Below are 15,346 nucleotides of genomic sequence, written 5' to 3'. Positions count from 1 at the left end.
ATACTTTTTAAAATCACAACAGAAGCCATTTCAGTTTTAGCAAATCTAAGTTTTGCTGACCACATACCAGAATATATGCTTATTTGTTATTTAAAGCAAGTATCAAATTAGGCAAATTCTCATTTTATCCAATACACTGAATCTAGTCCTTTACTGTTATGCAGATACATATTACAGAATGCTGAGAGACAAGAGTGACAATTATAGACAAATATCTAAGCTGCTTAAGAAACCAGGCTCAGTTGTTAGAAACAGGTACTCAACATTATCTCAAGTTTCAGATACTGGATACTCAGGTATTGCCAAGTCCTCTTTCACTTGTAGGTACACTTCTGACCTGACTTGCTCTGCTGAAGGCCTATCCCTGCCTTCAATCTCATCTGAAAACATTCATTCTTCAAACTCTGTGGTTGCAATTCAATGCTGGGACAAAAAACAACTAAAGCACAGCAAAACAGCAAAAACAGGGGCCTCTCCTACAATGAAGTCATTCTCCCCAACTCTGCTTCAAACGGAGCTCAAGATTTTGCTCATTAAAGGCCAGACCTCCACAGACATACACAGAGCCATAACAGGATCTCATGAGAGGATTTGTCACAAAACATCCCAGTTCACTTTTTTTCCCTGGGTCAAGTCTAATCCTTCTTCAAAAACCATACCAAATAGCACAGTCTGTAGAAGTTACTCCAACCTCTATTTGCTGGCAGTCTCTTCCTATAATGAGGATCACCAACACAGTCCCTGGGTCATGACAGGGCTCTGACCACTGCTCCAGCTCGGACTCTGCCCTCAGCCATTGGCAAGTTCTGGCCACTAAATGCCCAAGGGCTGCAGAGTCCCAGCCTCAGCTGGCAGAAGAACTCCCTCCTCACAGCAGCACTGTGTGCCAGTGCCACAGTGCACCCAGCTAGGGCGGCTGCAGACAGCTGGGATTATCAACTCCCAGCTACCCCAGGAAAAAGCAGGAAGAGATGCTTGCAAAGCCAACAGCTACAGCAGAGCAAATAATGGCCAACAGTCTGGCTACAGCTCAGGATAGAATTACACATTTTTAGCTCTTTTGCAACAGATTTCTCAGCAGGTTCACACCGCTCCTCCATAGGGGGCTGATGCTCCCTGCTCCACCAGGGCCAATCAATTCCAAAAAGGCACCTTACTTCAGTCTACTCAAGTCCTGCAAGATAGACAAAAACCAGCCAGGATCAAAACTGAACACATCCAAACTGCCCTACTCTGAGAAGCTATTTTTGCTTTTCCACTGCAAAGACCAGAATGTTTTTGTAGGAAACTTTGGTTTGCTGAATCTAGCAATTACTAACCAATATAGCAGTTCCCAGTGTATACTTGAGGGGAAGCACTGAAAAAGGCTTTGGAGACTACCAACAACACAGCATCTAGTCGTGGAAACATGACTGTAAGGCACAGCTTTTAAGTGGAGAAAATAAGTCCAGCTGAAGTAATTCTGTTCTTAGTGGATGTACTATATTTTAATTGGCCAAGTAAAATACTTGTTTTCTTGGATTCAGCCAATTCAGAATTCAGAAACTAATCAAGTTTATACATGAAGTGGAATATTTCATGGTACAGAAGCCACATGTAATAAAATCATGCTTAGTAATGTATCAGCTTTCATTGTAGCCCAATATTTAATTCAAATTATGGTAGGAAAGATATCAGAGGTTTCCTGACAGGAGTAGTGTATTAATTTAACCTGCTCTCATAAAAACTGCAGTATCAAAAGCCAACAAAAAATACAAAAGTAAGTAGGATAAAAGGGTCTAATATAACTATGAATTTCCATGACTAATTATTTTTTCCTAGATGATTTCATCCTATCACTGATTCCTTCAAAAATATAATCTACATTTAGCTAGACAGTAGAAATAATTAGGCAAAATCCATGTTTCTTTTGCCTTACTAGAATATACCATAGGTTTATCTACTAATTCAGACTATACAGACAGCTCATACCTCTATGCTCTGAAAGCAATAATGGATTTATATCCTTTCTCAGTTAATCTAACCAAATTTTTAATTCCCCATTAAATTTATCTGTAGTATGACTGTTTTCAATTACTGTTATAAATACTTTTGCACATTTCTCTTTCTTTAGGTATGCACTGAATACAGATGGGTATCAGTACAGGAAAACAAATTCTTTCAGGATTAATAAATGGACAAATCAAATGCTCCTCAAATACTGAAAGAATAAAGAAATATTTAAAAGTATGCACTTGCTTTTGAGTTCCATGAAATAGCTTCTAAGATTAGGTTTAACAGAAGCTCTCCCTCAATATGCCTCATGAACACCGCTCCCACTTAGCAAAAGTACTTTCCACTTCATACATCAAAACCTGCAATAAGTCCAAAACCCAAGCGATCGGGAGGTGAACGTGGCAGTGTGTGCCAGAAGCAGCACAACATCTCAAAGATGTTTACAATACCTAGATAAACCTTTGCCCTCTGAATGTTCCTGCTACCCCTCAGAGCAGCAGCACTTCCACCCCAAATGAGCTATCAGAATCCAGGGCTCACAGCACCAGGGACTCCAAATGGACCGGCAGCATTAAGCATACTTTGCACACTTCTTCACAAAGCTGTGAATAACAAAGGGTTGGGAGTTATTGCAAAAGCAAATTTGGAAGCACTTAGGCATTTGAGCAGACTTGTATCCTTCAAGGCAGGAAAAAAAAAACCAAAACAAAACAAGATGAGACAAGTTCTTGACTACCGCTTGGCACCACAAATCTATTACTAACAAGAGGCTCCAACTTCCATCTTTCTGTATTTCTGCTATTAGCAATATCCAACTCAAAGCACAGGAAAAGACATCAATCACTGCAAAAGATAACAGTGTGCATTGGTAAACTGCCTAGAATTAAAGCATTACAAATGTTGTGGAATGTCAGACTGAAAACAGAAGACTGTCCTAAGGTGCAAGATCAAACACCAGGCAGCATATTTTAAAAGACACAAGCAGGAAAGACTTTAAAGCTGCTGAAAACATTTTGCTTGTTTTATAAAGGGTTATCAGGCTGCATTGTTCAGACTTGAGTATGACTTCAACACTTAAATTAGACAAGGCTGACCAAGAAGTGGTTACAGACTCAGGCTCAGCTGATGACAGTGATTCAGTGAGTGGTTCTGAGCTGGCACAAAAAAAAGCCCCACACTTCCTGTACAGGGACAAGTGCAGCAAGTCACTATGAGACTGCTAATCCTCTTTGAAGGATGCCAATAAAAACCTCTCATTTATAGACTTCAGATTGCTGAAAAAAGCATGAAAATAGCTTCTAGAAGCACATGTTTTTGTATAAACTATTTATGTCCCCTTTTTTTGAAGGAGACTAGAGAAAAACATCTGTCATCACTCCATCCCAAAGCCATTGCACTGATCCCCTGAAAGCCAAAAGTGGCTTTTACCAGACACTTCTGGCAGCTGAAAAATCACACAAATGACAGGAGAGCAGAGCACCAGACCTATTTTATAATCCTTTTGACACTTACAGGACAGTGTTGATCATGAAGCATACTCAAGATCTGCTAATATCTGGCTTTAACTTTCAACTTCACATTTAGCAAGTTATGTTAATAGATAAGCCTTTTTACTTTAAAAGCACCTTGTAAGTAGGGCTTCCCAAAAGGCATCACTTCTGATAGCTCTGACTCATGCTCCAATTGCCAACACTGCTTTCCTTGTCAGCTCTCACATTTGTTTTGTTTAAAAAAGTATTTTCAGTTTCAACTAAAAAAAAAAATTAAATTCAGAATTTTGTAAAAATTATACTTTATAATTTATGAACCTAATCCATGACTGGTTTTAGTATCAATTAAATACTGCTGTGTCTTTGGGAAAAAACGTTGACTACCCTTCTTCCTAGGCTGTTTACATTATGGAATCTTCGGTTTAGATGTACTCGCTTGTGTAGAGGACACAATCAAACCCCAAAGCTATTTACACATTTAATACAAAGCATATTCAACAGAAGGGGCAGAAAACACATGTGAGGTTCAGTGTGTGGAAAAGCTGTAGACCAAGACACCTTTTCTGATCATAGCAATGACTCATTCAAGCAGAGAGAACAGATCCATGCACTGCCAGGACTTGACTGCACACCTGGCGTCCCCAGGGGGTAGTCACACTTTTGAAGAAGTGAGGGAGGAAAGCAGTCGGTGGAGGATAGGAAAGCTGGAAGATGAGGATGAGTCAGGAAAGGAGTGACAATGTACTTCCTGGGCAGGACAGTAACTGGCATCTCAGGAATGTGGGGAAGGGAGTAGGAGATGGGAAAGACTGAAGGAAGCCCAGGAAGGTCTGACTAAATTACAGCCCCTCACACCCAAACTGCCCTGGGAGTGCCAGGAGAGGCTGAGGTGAAGTCTGAGCAAGGCCTCAGAGACAGCTCTCAGTTCTCATATGAAGGAAGAAAATTCTTGTTTACTTCCTGTTATATTTTTCTGATATTTACAAATACTTTTACAGCCATAGCAGTAATCATAAAAGCCAAACAACACATTACAGCTATCCAGAGTCCTCTGACTACAGCAGTTCCAAAGTCAGCAGGCACCCCATACACCTGGAATACTTCCCCATAAAAAGGCACTACAAAAATCCACTTCAATCAGAGTTGAAAACAATGCTAGTCATTTGCTAGTGACCAGCATCAACCAGAAAAGCTTCTTGGCAGACCATAGGTAATGAAGAAGTGAATGGCTACAACACATGAAAAAATGCATGAGAGAACCTTTATATGATCTTCCCTGAAAGGTTAGCCGTTTGTGCTGAGGTAAACTTTCCTGCTCATATCCATGGTGAGAGTTCAGATAGTACAAAGTGGCTTAATTCAAAGAGCTACCAGTAATGCAAGCCAACCCTTTCTTACCAAAACCTATGCCCAGAGTTCTGTGCTTGCAGAGGAACTAAAATATCGTCCAAATCCTTATTTTTGTAGCACACACATATACAAACCCAGAACAAATCCCTTGTTAATTAGGTGAAAAATCCCTTTCTAACACAGTTCTTAATGCCTTTCAGTAGCCACACACCACCTAGACCTGGAATGCAGCTTCCTAAAAAAAGCAGACTGAAGGATTGCATTACAAGAGTGCTTTAGGAAACTGAAAAGGAAAGCAGATGAATTTGTCATTTATAAGCCATTTATTGTGGCAGTAACCAGAACCAAAGGGTAAGCAAAAGCCTGATAACATGCAGGCCAGTCCCAGGCTGGCCTGCATCAGCAGAACTACAGCGATCCGTGTCTGAACTCTCCAGGTAACTACAGGAAACTCACTCCCAGGGTTAGCCTGGCAGAGTAAGAGCTGGGAGCCCAGGAGGAAAAACCACCTATCTTTTTGTTCCCTTCCTCATCACAACATGCAGCAAATAAATTAGGCTTTATTAACACAAAAGAATCTTCTGGGTCTCTGAAGATGTTGATTTACATGTTCTATACATTACTACCATTAATCTCTACATGCATACTATATTAGAATACAAATCCAAACATGCAGGAATTTCATATTCCTTATGCTAAAATTAGGAGTACCAAAACATTATTCTTTATAATATACCTTGGATAGAGCAATGCGTGACCAACGATCAATGACACTTTTAGACTAACTTCTACAACTGACAAGAGAATATACTAGTATTTATGAAGTCAAATTAATTTAAATTATTACAAAAGGTGATAATAACAGTTCTGTAAAGAGATGTACAACTTTTTTGTGTTCCAAGCAAGGTAACATATTTTCCATGTTAAGATGGGAACATTACTAAGATTTTACTGAAAACTCGTTAAAGTTTAACATTCCATGTACTAACCATGACAAAACTCATTTTAACTTCATCCATGCAACATGTGCAGCAATGCCTTAAGAACAAGGCAGTGAGACTGGTGAATGTTACTCCTTTAAGTTAAGAAAAAGTGGCTGGCTGCAAATAATTTGTTTAAACTACTAATAGCATTGCTACTCCATTTCCTTCACCATAAATTAGTGAAGGAAATGTATGTATGTAGAACAGAAAAAACCATACCTTGAAGGCAAAAGAGATGATGAGAAAATTACTTAAGATATACATATACAATCACAGGTTCAGTTTTCAGCTGCAGAAGTTGCATTTGAGTAACATTCTGCATACATTAGTGTCTTCTGAAAAAGTGCTCTAACATGCCCAGTATATCCATAATAATTCTAGAGGTCTAAACTAGAAACAAAAACAAGCACACACACAAGCCTAAACAAAACACACTAAATACTACTGCGTTTCAGTATATATTATATATAAGCCAGAAAGAAACATCATATAGCTGGAAGATTTTCCATTAATGCACCTCTAGACATAACGCAAAGCACATGCTGTTACCCTCCCTAATATTCCAGGTTTTGCAAAAAGCAAGGTTTGAGCTTAGCCTACTGTCTGCAGCACCAGACAGAAAAGCACCCTCAGCTTCTTGCTGGGCTATAAACATCTGCCCTCTTCTGATGTCAAACTGCTATAAAAATGTTCCTTTTTAAAAATCAGCCTTCCATCCTTGCTGAAGAGATGGAACCAAGAAGACAGAAAGTATGCCCAGATAAAATGCACATACTGATTGCAATGTTACAGAAGATTGGTTAGCATTGAAATGCTGGTTAAAGGTAACATAGAAACATACTGGGTCTTCTAACATAAGTATATTAGACAACCCTGTCTTGCTCAACAACTTGTGAGCTAATCCAAATACTGCTCATCCTGTTTTCTCTTGGGAGCTTTCCCTTCTCTGCCCAACAAATTGGTACTAAACCTCAGCAGAACTACTCTGAAACAGAGATTATGCAAAAGCAGGCAAAGTTGATCACTGATGGGTTGTTGTTGGAGTGTTTATTTGATTTTTATGGTTGGTTTATGTTCTAAATATAGTAGCAGTTTATGCCTTAGAAAATACTTGCTGATTGACATTCAAAGTTTTATCCTTAGAAGAGTCAAAGCTACTGACAGTACTCAGGGGAACAATCTTGCCCTGAAGACTGAAGAACTACTTTGAATGAAAGGTCCAGGATAATTTTTGTAATGTGGCACAGATTCTCCATCCAATTCCAGATCTTCCAATGCATCTCCATGAACTACCCCATGACATGAAGGTTCTAACTCAGAGTATAACAGCATAAAGTTCAGCCGACCATATGCTTCTCTTTCGAGCAAGTTCCAGCTTAGTTTCACCATGAGGCTTCCTTAATATTACAGATAGTCCTTCACTGGTGTGGGACTACTTAGCACTGACATAGTATGCATTTTTTGAAGACTTAAAAACTTCAGCTAAGCTGTTAGAGGCTTTTAGGATTTTTTTATTTTGAATTTAAAACATTGAAACACAAAGCTAACAAAATTGATGCACTTAAAGAGAAAAATTTCAAGCTGCCAGATGTTCCTTAGTCTTGTCAATTTTACTAGTTTTGCCCACTGATGCTCACCTTGTACTGCCATATAAAATCATTAAATAGCTCACCCATTCCATGCTTGCAGATCTCCTCCTGAAACCACCCTGTTAACTTGACAGAGATATCGATCTGGATTAAAAATAAGCCAGCCCAAAGGAGCAGACATGTTGCTAAGTGCAGAGAGCTTTGCAGCGTGCCAGCTGAGCTGGGTGGGGCAGTGCACCATGGCAGGGACTGGCACAGGCAACAGGCACAGAGCAGGGACAGAGCAGGGACACCAGCACTGCTTTGCTCGGTCAGACGGCCCCAGAAGCACCGACAGCACCTGGTGTCACTGCAACTCAGCACCCTGCACTGGGGACCCTGTCAGAACAGGAAAGGTTCACTCTAGGGTCTACAGTGAAGAAGATATGGCAGAAAAGACTCGATTTAGAAAACACAAAACACCTGTAACATTCAACTTCTTTCACCTTCCAGACCTCAAAACTGTTAAGACAAAAATAAGGGGAATAATGTGAGTTTTTAATACAGCACAGAGGATAAGTATAAAGTTTCAGGATATTAGTAGCATGATTCATGTTCATTGGCAGTCATTGTAAGTCCTGCCAGGCAATCCTTCTGCCAACTCAGTTACAAAATACTACCTTCTAATGACTTATCAAGCAATGGTTTGGGGAAAATTATTTGGAAAAGTAGCACTTTTAAAAACATTATTTTCTGGTTTTGTTGTAATAATTGCTTACCAATAATCTTAAAATGCAATTCATATTATTTTGAGATATCACAGTGAAAAACTACTTCAGTATCAAATTAAAAGCTGGGGAATACCTGTCTGACTACATCGCTAAAAATTGTATCTTGTGGAAGAAAATGTCTTATTTTGATAAAGTAAATCTCCAGAGTATGCTGCCAGTTAGTTATATGTATTTACAGAAACTATTGTGATTAAAACTTCTCACTAAAAAGGAATGAATGGACTCCACAGCAGATAAACTAATAGACTGATCTCAAAGTATTACTGGTAACAGGCAGACATATCTGAAGCACCTGCAACAAAGATTTCCAACCCCATTTGACATGTTGGCAGTCTAAGTAATGACCCAGCCTCTGCCAACCAGCCCATACGTGCCACAGGTGTCCGTGACACAGCAGGTACTTGAGGAGCAAAGATTAAGGCTAATCTGAATCACCTGGCAAAACAATCAACCCCCAGGGAACACAAGCACCTATCTTATTCAAAGCTCCTTACCAAAAACAGGTTAAGAGCTAGTTGGTATCATTGTCCCCAACTTCAAGAGAAGTTTTAACTTCCCAACTTCTGCAAGCTTTATTTAAAGCAAAGATTTTGCTCCACATAGAAGTAACCAGGTACACCTACACCTTTACTTGCCTCAGGAAGTCAAATCAGAGGCAATGCAGTAAGAAAGGCATCCTTGAAAAGATATTGGGAGTGAAGCTCTGAATACACGAGAATCAGTCTGGTCAGTCTTTAAATCTTAACCTTAGTTAGGCTTTAGCAAAAATACTGCAAAAGTTTTTCAAGTATCTTAACCCTCAGACCTTTAGTACTCTGCTTCAGAACAGTTTTAAGTAAACTACTTGTTTAAAAGTTATGGATTTTAGCCTATTTTATTACCACATAGGATTCTTCACTACTTGTTCTTAGTTCTTGTGTAACAGGTAGACAAAATCGTTATTTGGATTACTTCAGGATGAAACTTATTATCAATCATCAGGAGGCAATTACTAAAGACAGAGCAGGTTCACCTACCGAACCTCAGTTTTCCCTCAGTCCAGCACTGAAGGTGTTTTCCAAACATCGCGTCCCCTCGTGACAACCAGCCGCGCACAGCCCCAGCAGCGGCGGCGCCCAGGCTCCCGGGCCGCCTCTGCAGCACCCCTGAGCGCTCCCGCCGGACAGGGCACCGGAGCGCCTCCGGTGCTCGGCACGGCGGCACCGCGGGGCCGGGCGGCGGCTCTGCCCGCCGAGACCCTCCGCCAGCGCCCGCCGAACCACAGGCGTCACCTGTCGTTGTACTACGCCCTGGCGTCCTGACACGGGGTTCCTCCTACCCGAGGACATCCAAAACCTCTTCGGAAGCCAAGCGGCGGGAGAGGGCGGCACACGCGGCTCGCGCTCCACAGCGGCGCCGGCCCTGCCCGCGCCGGGACGGGCGGGTTCGGGACGAGACTGGAGGCACCGACCCGGGTCCGCAGGGCCGGAACCGCCGGCCCTCGGCAAGTGCCTGGCACGGCCCGGCTTCCCACAGGCCGGCGCTGTTACACAACCGCTCCCTGGCCAGGAGCGGGACACGGAGCGCTGCCGCGGCCCCTTCCCGGCACCGCGCGAGGGGACGCGACAGCCGCGCTCCCGCCGCCGCCCCGCAGGCCCCGGCCCCGCCACAGCTGCCCCCGCCCCGCCCGGCCCCTGCCGAGCTCTCCGCTCACCATCGCTGCTCCTCGGCGCTGCGCTGCCCGCGGCTCTGCCCAGACACGCCGGCGCCCCGGGACGAAGGGACCCGGCGGAGGGAGGGGAGGGACCAGCGGCTCCGCCCTCCCCGCGCGCGCAGCTCCCGGCGGGGCGGGGCCGGGCCGGGCCGGGCGGACGGCGCGGGGCAGGGGCCGAGCCCGGGGCCGAGCGGCGCGGGGCGGGCACCGGAGGGGGTGAGGGGCCGGGCCCGGGGCTGCCCCGCGCGGCCGCTGTGCCCATAAATGGAGAACTCGCCGCGGCGCAGCCAATGGCCGCGCGCCGGGACGTCATTCCCTGAGGGAATCCCGGCCCCGCTGCTCTGGGGGCGCCCGGGGAGAAGCACCCGCCGCACAGCGCTGACACGCCTCAAGCCGGGGGGGTGGCCGGACTCCCGCAGGTGTGCTGCGTGCGCTGCCCTCCTCCCGCGTACCCACAGAACTGAGGTGCTGCTAATCCCTGGAAACACTGGAATGTACGACGCATCTTGTCACCGGGTGGATGCTGAAACAATTCCTACAGGCATCTCCGAGACGCGAAACAGCCCAGGTGCCTGCAGGCCGCCGGCATCTGCTCCACGTTGCTCGTTCTGACCAGAACAGAACCAGTACAACTCCAGGGGCTGCGCTTTCTAAGCGATCAAACCAATAAACCCGCCCGAAACTGACTTCTGTAGTCCTGTTAAACGATCCACCTCAGGCTTGAAGCCCTGTTGTTTGCTCTAAATGGGTTTCTAACGCCACTTCTAAGCAAGAATATAAATAAAACGGAAACAACATAATGGAACAATCATAACAGCCAGACTGAGTCATATGTTGATATTGCCTCCAAACCACTTTGAAAAACACTCATAATAGGTAAAGATCCTGGGTTTCGCTGGGATTTAGTTTACTTCTGATTAAAAAGAAGGGCAGTTATTGGAAAAAATAGGGAGTAGTTTATACACAATATATGTATTCGATTTTCATTGTTTTTATGAACAAAATAAAGACTCATGTCCACACTAATTTAGAGATTAGGCATAAGTGACTGCTTGGAGGAGAACACTGCTCTGGCTGCTCCGAGCCAGGTGCTGGTTGTGCAGCCAGATCTGCCAGTGCAGAGAAGAACTGTGCTGTTCAGCACGTGGCTTTGTCCTCACGGCTCTGACTGCAGGACAGGTGTGATGGGGTGCAGACAGTAAACACACGGCTGATCAAATGTCACAAACTAAAACCACCCTGATGTGCACAACACAGAAATCGGACACAACTTCAACTATTTGCCTGCCCCCTAATGTCCCACAGACTTTAGTGGTTTGGATGAAACACAACCATCCTTTGGGCATGTTTCATCCATGGTTTTGAAGAATAAACAAAACACTTCTCAGCTCAGCTGGCATTGCACTGTATAATTACTGATCATATGAAGCTTGGGATTTCCACAGTGGATTGCTTGGATGTTGGCTGACATTGATAAAATATTTTCATTGAGAAAACAGCTGGGTGGCAAATATGACCTGCAACAGCTATTAAAGCAAAAATATATCTGATAGTGCTAATAGTGCACAGAACTTCACAGGAGACAAGTTTTGCACTTTGATTCTCTACAGAAGGTAAGGTGAGTACAGCAGTTTTATGGAAATAGAACAAAAAATAATTTGCCTAGTATTTCATTCAAACGTGGATGTGTTACATAAAATTGAGGCTGATAAAAAGCAATTAAAACAGTCCTGCAAGAGTCCAGAGAGTGTATGTATATTGGGCCAACAGAAGATAGAAAATCAATACATGTTTTGTAAGTTTTTCTATTTGCTTTGGATCTGGGTCTGTTTAATGTACTGGTTAATTTTCTTAAGACATATATATTTATAACAAGTCATGAATGACAAGAAACAAGGTTGTGGAAGAATAGTTAAAAAGTGCATCCACACTGGCCAGCTAATCAAGAAACTGGTCCTGAGTTCACTGAAATTAATGTGTGCTACTGGGTCCATCTACTCTACATGGACTACAAGATGACATTAAACAAGATTTCTGGAGCTGAAAGAACTGGTGCTATGCATCTGCATGGACCTTTGCTAAGCACCAAATGGACCAAGCACAGTCTAATTCACAATAAACTCTTTTCATGCTTTTAAACATTCTACTTATTTTAATGATAAACATCTAATTCCCAAGCTGCCTGTATTAACTGAATGATACTTATTCAACATCCTTGCTCAGAAGCAGGAGAAAGCATTTCCCCTTGAATGTCAGTGGTGGTGTGCCTGAATGGTCTGCATGCCTGGGCTCCTCCAGCCAAGAATGTACATTCATTCCTGACAAAGGCAGAACCCACATTTTCATATTGAGGAGTTCTAGCAGAGTAAAGAGGAATGTCACAGCACATGCCACAGAGACAGCCACAATACACAGAGTATCCCCATACAATTTCAGCAGGCTTTAAGCATTCTCCCATGCACAGTAACACCATACCGCACCAGAAGGCTTCAGGCATCTGCCCATACAGAGTAACATCACCTGAGAAAGCTGCAAGCATCTGCTCTTTCTTGTTCTTTAGCCCAACCTTTCATACCCCCCATGTTGATGCACTGCACCTGTGTGCCCTCTGCTCCCTTTGGTGGTTGGGCAGTGCCCCTGGGCACTCCATGGCTCATTGCTGTCAGTGCTGCTCACCTGCTTTGCACAGCTGCACCCACTGGGGATGAGGCTTGGCCCAGCCCCACTCCCAGTTACCACAAACTGTGTGCCTACAGAGGAACCCCTGTACTTTTAAATTATTCACAAAACTTAGCAGTGGTGACATTTCTATCAAAACATTAGTATGGACAGGATACCTTTCAAAGACCTAACTTGAAAATATTTAAGAAAAATTCCCTGTATCAAGAACTCCCATCAGTTTTTTTCCAGCGCGTGTATTGTCTGACAGTCTGTCTGGTTAGTAACACCTACAGCTCATGCACACAAGTGCTAACATCAAGAATTATTTTGAGGATATTTTCTAGCTGCAAACAGTTGCACTGCTTGATTCTCCTGATACTGATCACTAGTGCTAAGCTTTGGGGAAATATTAAAGGACAAGCTTTGCTTCAGTGTCTCAGGAGGTTTATTAGCTTAGCATTTGGGATTTGCAGGGGCTGGTCCAAGCTCAGCACTCACTGAAGTGACTACATGGTGCAGCTGGCAACTCACACGTGCCTTTCCACCTACCCACTGCCTGAGCAACACTGTGCCAGCACCAAACAGGGATCAGCCTGGTGCTAAACTGTGCAAAGACTAAACTGCCTGAAAAAAGAGCAAGGTCTTTATCTCTGGAAAAGTCACAGAATAAAGCTTTCCCTTGCTCTCCATTCTAAAAACATTATTGTGGCTTCAGAAAGAAATAACTCTCATGAGAAGTCAGTGAGTCTGGAAAAGATTAGAAATTGTAATGAAATAAGCACTGCTCTGACTGCTTTCTAACTGGCTGAAAAAATGACAGCAAAGGGGGAAAAAAAGGCATTAGTGCTTTTCTCTTACTAAAGACTATAATTGAAATAAGTTTTATAAGTCACATATTTGTCTTCTGTGGACCAGAACAACTTAATTAATAATTTAATTAATGCCTGAAAGCTACTAAAATAAGGCTTAATACTCTTAACAACACATCATTCTTTTGGTTAGAAAACCACATAATCTGGTATTCCTTACAAAGATGAAGGACTTTTGTAATAGAAAAACAAATTATATTAGATTAAGAAAACGTTGAAAATTTTGTGTATTTTTTTCCCTGTATTTGCTTTCCAAAGAATACAGACACTTCTGAATTGTAACATTTTCTTCTAAAATGCAGATGGTTACACTCTGCCTTCAGTTACACTTGGAGCATGTAGAATTCTATTTACAGGAAATAAAAAATGGATCAGCAATTTCTTCTTGTGAAATATAGGGAGGGAGAAACAAAATAGCATGTATAAAACAAAGGCAGAATTTTATTACTTAAAATGTGACAAAATCAGTGATTAGGACAGGTTGGAAAACAGTATGCTATTTTCATTGTAGCTTTCTTTAACTCTCTGTGCCTAATAAAATTTCTTCTTTCCTCTCTGTTGTTGGCCTCAAATGAGAGCAGCATTTTCCTGTTCAGAAAACATACCCTTAACGTGTTCAACGTGTCCATCCAAAGTACCACTGGAATAAAAAGTACAGCAACAAGATCACCAGCCCTTTTACATCCACTGCTTGGTTTGAGGCTTTTTGAGGAAAAATAGCACGTGTCTCTTTCACTCTGGATCTGATTAAGAGAAACCTCAGATGTAAGAGATACTTAGAATTCAGGGAGTTGAATTTTTCTCCAACTGCAAACCAAAACATATGAATAATGCTGTTATTTGCAAGGCTGGTATAAACCTGGAAGAAATCCACAAAGACTTGGTAACCGAGGAGTTCTGCCTCCTGTGTTCCTGTGATTGAATTCAGCTAAGCCATGTACATTCACAACAACAAAATAACGAGGAATTTTTTTTTCCCCTAAGAGGAAGATTTTTTTTGCAACATTACACAAGCTCTTAAGATGAAAACTTTATGCTATGATGGGCAGCCTGATCCAGCATCAAAATTAGCCTTGCTCTGAGCAGGGAGTTGGACTGTATTCCCTCTGAGATCCCTTCCAGCCTAAATTGCTCCATTCTGTATTTCTGTGATTGTATAAGTGGGGCTCAATTAATGAGCGAGACAACTGAAGACTCCAGAATAAATTAATATTCTTGATGCTGTGCCTTGATAAAAAGATTGTGATATGAACCTTCCTTTAAGAAAATAAATCTCTATGTTCAATATGAATTACACTGAAGATGTAATGATATGAAATGCAACGGTTTAGTACTGCTTTAGTTAGAAACATCACAAAAGTGATGCAAGTGCAAAAAAAAATGGTCTCTAATAACAAAAGATGAAAAGAGCATCAGTATGGGTCAAACCAAAGACCATTCACCTCAAATCCTGGTGGTGTAGATGCCTTGGAAAGAGTGTAAGAACAAACAAGAATTTACATGCCCTGTCCCTGTCTCTTGGCCTCCAATGTTGCCAGAGAAGGGCCAGAGGGAGAAAGCAGGCTGAGAGCTGAGCATGGGTACATTTTAATGTTATTTTCTAGACTGCGGTAGGAGGTACAAATGTTATGTTTTTAAATTAAAACAACTTCAGTTTATTTGCTTTAACAAACAGCTTGCTTTCAAGCCCTACTCTGCAGACATACATATTCAAGAAAACACTGGGCAGTCCTTTAGCAAGGAAAAACCTCTAGACAAGTGCACAAAAACTACCCAGGGCCATGAAGTTAGTCTAGATGTTTGGCAGGTCAGGAAATACAGCTGTGTACATCAGGAAACTAGAGCAAGGTCAGCAGAGGCCAGTGGGATGGTTGGGAGCTGGATCCCTGAGGATGCAGGGCTTGCTCAGCCTGATGAAAGCAGGCTTTGGGGGACCAGGCAGGGCC

General features: G+C 42.6%; 1 protein-coding gene across 3 annotated transcripts in view; it reads right to left on the bottom strand.

Moving 5' to 3' along the window:
* The window catches only part of MYO1E (myosin IE), a 75,303-nt gene extending 65,305 nt beyond the window's left edge, over positions 1 to 9,998 (bottom strand). The window contains exon 1 of one of the 3 annotated variants that reach the window (XM_030281029.4): positions 9,871 to 9,998. In XM_030281029.4, the coding sequence (XP_030136889.4) occupies positions 9,871 to 9,873 (3 nt within the window). In that variant the 5' untranslated portion in view covers positions 9,874 to 9,998. The other 2 variants (XM_072934069.1, XM_072934068.1) reach the window with 2 other exon arrangements.
* Between the last annotated feature and the right edge of the window lie 5,348 nt (positions 9,999 to 15,346).

Source organism: Taeniopygia guttata, chromosome 10, assembly GCF_048771995.1.
Source record: "Taeniopygia guttata chromosome 10, bTaeGut7.mat, whole genome shotgun sequence".
NCBI classification, from domain to species: domain Eukaryota; kingdom Metazoa; phylum Chordata; class Aves; order Passeriformes; family Estrildidae; genus Taeniopygia; species Taeniopygia guttata.
The sequence above is the reverse complement of the archived record's forward strand: the minus strand, read 5'-3'. Positions and strand labels throughout refer to the sequence as shown.